Source organism: Natator depressus, chromosome 5 (assembly GCF_965152275.1).
Source record: "Natator depressus isolate rNatDep1 chromosome 5, rNatDep2.hap1, whole genome shotgun sequence".
NCBI classification, from domain to species: domain Eukaryota; kingdom Metazoa; phylum Chordata; order Testudines; family Cheloniidae; genus Natator; species Natator depressus.
Window position 1 is genome coordinate 132777046 of NC_134238.1, and position 7273 is coordinate 132784318.

At 47.2% G+C, this 7273-nt stretch overlaps 1 protein-coding gene across 7 annotated transcripts in view; it reads right to left on the minus strand.

Moving 5' to 3' along the window:
• Positions 1–7273, minus strand: part of APTX (aprataxin) — a 39118-nt gene that overhangs the window by 31197 nt on the left and 648 nt on the right. Inside the window, exons 1-3 of one of the 7 annotated variants that reach the window (XM_074953697.1) lie at positions 7098–7254; positions 4770–4902; positions 685–821 (exon numbers count right to left, since the gene is read on the minus strand). In XM_074953697.1, the coding sequence (XP_074809798.1) occupies positions 685–821; positions 4770–4902; positions 7098–7143 (316 nt within the window). In that variant the 5' untranslated portion in view covers positions 7144–7254. Of the gene's footprint in view, positions 1–684; positions 822–4072; positions 4205–4769; positions 4903–6109; positions 6297–7097; positions 7260–7273 lie in introns of those variants that run through there. The other 6 variants (XM_074953700.1, XM_074953702.1, XM_074953699.1 and 3 more) reach the window with 6 other exon arrangements.

The window sequence follows — 7273 nt, forward strand, 5'->3', positions numbered from 1 at the left end:
GGGTCATTACACAAAGTAAAACTATTCCTCAGACGTTCTTGTCAACTGCTGGAAATGGCCCACCTTGATTATCACTACAAAAGGCTCCCCCCTCCTTCCCCCCCCCCCCGCTCTCCTGCTGGTAATAGCTCACCTTAAGTGATCACTCTCGTTACAGTGTGTATGGTAACACCCATTGTTTCATGTTCTCTATGTATATAAATCTCCCCACTGTATTTTCCACTGAATGCATCCGATGAAGTGAGCTGTAGCTCACGAAAGCTTATGCTCAAATAAATTTGTTAGTCTCTAAGGTGCCACAAGTCCTCCTTGTCTTTCAGCTCTACCTAGAGAGCAGAGATCTTCTGTGGCTAAAAGACCCACTGGATTGGAGCCCCATGACTGATGATTACACAGCATGCCGGAGAGACTCCTGCTTTGATTTTCAGAGCGAAACTGTAGTTCCCACCTGAACTGCCCATCCCTTAAATACCCAATCACTGCTAGCTGGGCTTTAGAGTTTACAGCCTATCAGAACAATGTAATCAAACAGAAGAACAATGAAACAGAAATGAATCTCACAATCTGACATGACACCATCACAGAATTTCTATACCTGTACCTCACAAGTTTCTTACACTTTTTTTGGAATCACTGGGTTGTCATCAAGCCAGCAGTTGCATGTAAACTGAAGTTATAACTTACCCTGTTGCCGTGAACACTTCTTGTCTGTGATCTCCGTCTCTGGGCCACGCCCTATCACTACTGTTTTTAAGTGTGGCAGTTTGATTCGCTGACAGCATTTATCTTTCCTCACTAGCCAGCACACCTGCGTTATTGCACTGTGGAAAAAAACAAGAGGAGATTGTCTGACAGACAGGATCACATTCAGATAGGGATTATGACCCAGTACCTGGAGTACAGGACTGGGAATCAGAAGTTCTTGGTTCTATTGCCAGTCCACTAATTGGATGTATGAACTTGGCTAATTTGCTTAACATTGCTGTGACTCGTTATCCTCCTCTACAAAATGGGAATAACAACAACCTGTAGCACAGAGACGTTTCAAGGGTTTACTTAATGTCTGTGTAATGCTTTGATAATATCTCCCCCGAAAGCTGCTGAAGTGCAAAGTATTCATTATTATACACACACAAGTTTATATTATTCAATATACATTTGTTTATCATGTTGAGGGCTGCACATATTTAAAACCAGGATTTCCCCAATCAGTTGATACAGCACTAGGCTGCCTATACATATATCTCCTACTATTGCTTTTATAGAACATCTCATTCATTTTTAGATTTACCACTGTGGCCATTCCTGTAAACTCCAATATCAAGTTTTATTCATTAGGATTTTACTACACCGTGCACGTATCTTCCCTTCTAGGCAATTTCCCCCACTTTAAATAACTGAGTTATCATCTACTTTGTATTCTTTAATAGTTAACCTACCAACTGGATGGGATTTAGCTCATCACATTTAAGTGAAAAGAGGATTTTTCCCCCCCAGGATAAGCTGCGTAAGCAGGTCCATCCACCCATCTAGTATTTTGGTTGCAAGTTTCTCCAATCCACAATACATAACGACTTGTCTAATTCCAGAATGTGTCCATACATATCTGCTGCTGCACTGGTGGTTTGTTCCACACATTAATCACACCAGCAGCCCATCTAACTCAGGAATTCCATCTCCAGCAATGACCATCAGTACAGGTGTTTCATAGGAAGGCACAAGAAGCCCCACATTAAGAAGTTAAGGGATAACCTACCCCACCAAAGTGCTCTTCTAACCCCACAGTAGCTAAAGATTGGCTTTGGCCTTGTCTACAAGGGAAAGTTTTCTCAGTATAAAAAAGTGTGAATTAAAAAATGTAAATTAAATTTAAATTAAACAGATATATTGCTGCAACCTACAGCATGGACACACTTATTCCAGAATAAAAGAGAATTTTTCAGGTTTAGCTTATATCAATTGGGGAAAAAAGCCACTCTTGGGCCAGGTCTACACTACGGAGTTTTGTTGGCACCCCCGTTTCGACATAGCTAAACCGACCAAGAAAAAACAAAACAAAACACACAATACACATGAAGCAGCAGCTATACTGGCAAAACAGCCCTTTTGCTGATATAACCTGTGTCGTTCTTAGAAGCAGTTTACTATACTGACAAAAGATCTCCCTATGCCAATGTAAGCTGCATCTCCACTAGGGACCACGACAGGAGACTGGGAATTCCTGGGTTCTATTCCCACTAAATCAGGGGTTCTCAACCTTTTCATTTCTGAGAACATAGGACTGCAAGTGACCTTCTGAGTCCCTGGATCCAGTCCTCTGCAATCGCAAGCAACCCTGTCATATTATCCTATTTACAAAGTTATCAAGCTCCCTCTTAAAATTACTTACATTATTTGCCCCCACTATTATTGGGAGCATGTCCCAGATAGTTAGAAACCTTTTTCTAATTATCCAGACATCATGATGTACTTCATGATACTTCAGTGTCTATACTGAGTAAAGACAAAAATTTTCATGAATAAAAATGAACTCAAGTATTATAGAAAATTGTTCTCTCTTGCATAACTGCAACAGACTCCCCAAATTAGCAGTCAGCATAGACTGACTAACTGCAGACTTGTGATCAAATCTCTATTCTATATTATATCTGGAAAATACGTTTTAGCCAAACACAAGTTATTGCATTTAATACAGAGGAAACCGGGTAAAATTTAAGGACCTGTGATATGTAGGAGGTCAGATTAGATGACCGAATAGTTTATTAAGGCAAAACATTTCTCATGTGTAGGAAGGTAATAGCTCAAAAATCTTCATCAGCTTCAGTTTTAAAATGACTGAGACAAGGAAGACCTTGCTAGCTGATGGTGCACTAGAACAGCGTTTCTCAAACTGGGGTCCGCAGACCCCCAGGGGTCTGTGGCCCCGCTGATCAACTCCTCCCTCTCCCTCCTAGTGCCTCCTTCATGCCGGGGGGGGAACAGCTTCCCCGGCAGGAAGGAGACGCTGGGAAGGAGGGGGAGGAGCAGATACTGTCCACACCGCTCCCGGAAGCAGCCAGCACATCCCTATGGCCGGGGCCAGAGAGTCTCCGTATGCTGCCCCTGGCCCGACCGCCGACTCCACAGCCCCCACTGGCCAGGAACTGCGGCCAATGGGAGCTGCAGGTGGAGCAGGGTGGCCTCCCACCTAGGAGTTGCTGCCAGAGATGTGCCTGTTGCTTTTGGGAGCCCCAGGAGGTAACCACTGCACCTCTCACCCCCTCCCACACCCCACCCTCTTGCCCCAGCCCTGAACACCCTCCAGCACCCAGACTGCCAGCCCACAGCCCGCACCCCCTCCCACACCAAACTCCCAGCCCAGAGGTCGAACCCCATCCCGCACCCAAACTCCCTCCCAGATCCCGTACCCCCTCCTGCACCTCAACCCCCTGCCCCAACTTGGTGAAAGTGAGTGAGGGTGGGGGAGAGCGAGTGACAGAGGAAGGGTGATGGAGCGAGCAGGGGGCATGGCCTCAGGAAGGGGGCAGGGCAGGGGCTGAGCGGGGGGGCTTGGGAGTCCCTGAAAATTTTTAAATCAAAATGGGGGTCCCTGGGTTGCTAAAGTTTGAGAACCACTGCGCTAGAAAAATGTCTATTCCAATAGCTTTCAACCTATAAGGAAGGTACATAACATGCAGCACTGCTGTCAGAGATATAAACTGGAAGAGAGATCAGCACAGTGCTGAGTAATACTTTGTTTGTACAGCTCATCTGGTGACATACAAAGCAGATCACTGTTAGTTTTAATCATTTACTATTGCATTTTACAAAATAGAGTAAAGGTCTTAATTCAGCATGCTCTACTCATGCAGAACTTTGATTAACATCAATTGGAATTTCATTCGGGTAACAAGCATGAAAGAAGGGCTCTGTTCAGCCCCAAGATATGCTGACTAGACCAAAGAGTTGGGGCAGAGAGAAGTTATGTTAGTTTATATTTTACAGCAGTAGGTGATATTTCTACTCTCTATATTACCTATTTATCGTACTGACAGGGATGGAGGGGGGGCTGCAAAAGTTAAGGGATCAGTACCTCCTCACTGGGTATGAATCACTTCAAGTGGGGTATGCGGACAACACCCAGTCTGCCTGATTCAGAGTCAGTGGCTATCTCCATGTAAAATCCGAGGGGAAACAAGGCACTGTAGTTTTCATCTCGATGTAGCTAATTGAGGTAAACCGGGGTGGGGTGGGGAGGAGAGAAAAGAGGGGTGTTAATAAGGTTGCCCTCAACACTAGCTATGTTGAGAAAAAGCTACCTGTGCTTTGTCTCTACTAGGATTGTACAGTGAGAACTATCTCAATGTGAAAACACTTTCATAGATTCATAGCATCTAAGGCCATAAATGACATTTAGTCTGACCTCCTGTATAGCATAGGCTATTAAATTTCACCCTGTTGCTGCAGTCTTGAGACCATTAACTTGTGTTTGGCTAACGCATATCTTCCAGAAAGGCATCCACAATCTTGATCTGCAGACATCGAGAGAGGGAGAATTCACCATTTCCATTGGTGGTTTGTTCCAATAGTTAAACACCCTCATTCACTGAAATGTGTGTCTTAATACTAATTTTAATTAGTCAGGCGTCAGCTTCCTGCCTCTCTCTGCTAGATTAGAGTTCTTTATTACCTGGTATTTTCTCCCCATTAAGGTACTTATACACTAATAAAGTCACCTTTCTATCTTCTTATAATTAAATTAAAGAGCCTGAGCTCTTTATGTCTCTCACCATAAGACATTTTCTCCAGACCTCAAAGCTTTTTTTCTGGCTTTTTTCTGTACCCTCTCCAGTTTTTCAGCATCCTTTTTAAAACGTGGACACCAGACCTGGATGCAGTATTCCAGTATTGGTCTCACCAGTGCTGTATACAGAAGTAAAAATGACTTCCTTACTCCTATTCACTATTCCCAACATCACACGGAGATCTCACATTCAGTTGCTTGTCTACTATATAGCCCCTACTTCCTTTTCCGAAAAATTGCTTTCCAGGAATATAGGTCCCCATTCTATAGGGATGACTGGTATTCTTTGATCCTAGATGTATATCTTTGCATCTGGCTGCATTAAAACATGTTTTGTTTGAATGGGCCCAGCTTACCCAGTGAGCCAGATGGCTCTGTATGACAGGCCTGTCCTTATAATTATTTACTACTTTGCCAATTTTTGTGTCATCTGCATATTTTATCAGTATTGATTTTATATTTATTTCCAGATCAATACTGAAAGTATTGAATGGCATTGGGCCTAGCATTGATCCCTAAGAACCCCACTTCTTTTAGCAGTGAAGATGTAGCTAACATGAGTGCAACGGGTCACTGGTAATGTTAATGGTGTTTTCTCTCACACAGAACAAGGCAGCCGCATCAGGGCTCCTTCCAAGTTATACTGTTGTAGTTATACTGGTAAAACCCACCGGGGGACACACTTACAGGAATAACTTTTTTGGTTTAACTTATTAAATTTAAGCTAAACTGAAAAAAACCAGAATGATACTGTCCAAACAGTGGGAGGGGTTATAACAGGATAACTGTTTATATCAGGTTTCAGAGTAGCAGCCGTGTTCGTCTGTATTCGCAAAAAGAAAAGGAGGACTTGTGGCACCTTAGACACTAACCAATTTATTTGAGCATGAGCTTTCGTGAGCTACAGCTCACTTCATCAGAGCTCACGAAAGCTCATGCTCAAATAAATTGGTTAGTCTCTAAGGTGCCACAAGTCCTCCTTTTCTTTTTGTTTATATCAGTTTAAATTCACACCTCAACTTACACTGCTATAGCTTGCCAATGTAAGCAATTTAGAGCATTTCTTTTTAAAACAGACCTAGGGCTTGTCCACACTGGCACTTTACAGCACTGCAACTTTCTTGCTCAGGGGTGTGGAAAAAACACCCCCCTGAACACTGTAAGTAAGTGCCAGTGTACACCGGGCTCCCAGTGCTGGTAGCTATTCCCCTCATGGAGGTGGTTTTGTGCCGCAACTACACAGCCACCTTAAAGCACTTCCGCAGCAGCACTTTAACCTTGCTAGTGAAGACGTGCCCTTAGTGATGCAGTTAAACTGGTGCAAACCTCTGCTTGGACACTTGAAACTTGGTTTAGTTTAAACCTGTTTCTATTCAGCTTAACGTAAACGATAGAACCACACCGAAGAAATTGGTAGAACTGTCCCATATGGTCAAGGCCTTAGAATCAGGCAGCTGTGTACAGGCCAGGCTCAATCACAGCACATTACACATCCACCTTGGACTAAAACAGAACCACTCCCTCCTCACATACCCCAACCCCTCTTGCCAGCTGCCCCTCTCCTCACCCCCTTCACCCCTCCTGCTCCCCTCCTCATCTCCCCTAGCCACCCCCTCCTCACCCTCTTCACCCCTCCCATCCCCCCTCTCCTCCCCCCCAGCCTCCCCTCGCCACCCCTCCTTCCCCACCTCCCCCCCAGCCCCCCCTCTCCACCTCCCCCCCAGCCCCCCCTCTCCTCCCCCACTTCACCCCTCCCATCCCCCTCTCTCCTCCCCCCCAGCCTCCCCTCTCCTCCCTCCTCACCTCCCCCCCAGCCTCCCCTCCCCTCCCCCCAGCCTCCCCTCTCCTCACCCCCACCCCTCCCTCCTTCCCTCCTAGCCTCCCCTCTCCTCACCCCCACCCCTCCCTCCCCACCTCCCCCAGCCCCCCTCCCCTCCCCTCCCCCACTTCACCCCTCCCATCACCCTCTCTCCTCCCCCCCAGCCTCCCCCCTTTCCTCCCCCCCACCCCCACTTCACCTCTCCCATCACCCTCTCTCCTCCCCCCAGCCTCCCCCCTTTCCTCCCCCCCACCCCCACTTCACCCCTCCCATCCCCCCCCTCCTCACCCCCCAGCTCTCCCTCCTCACCTCCCCCACTTCACCCCTCTCCTCACCCCCCCTCCACTAGGCCTAGGCCCAGGCCCAGGCCCAGGCCCCGGCCCCCTCTTCGCACGGCCCCGATCCTCCTCCTCACCCTCCCGCCCCCCACCACCCCGTTTACAAACCTTCCCCCACCCTCCCCTCAACGCCCCCCGGGCAGAGCCAGCCAGTCACCCTCTCGTTGCCATCGCCAGACGCCGGCGCGTGCCTCGCACGGCATGCTGGGAGCTGTAGTCTCGCGGGCCGGCCCCGGAGGGACGAGGATAGGTCACGGGCTGCGATTGGCTCGCGTCTCCTCTCTCCGCCCCCGCATTCCTTTCCCGTCGGTGATTCGTCCTGCCAACAGAGGG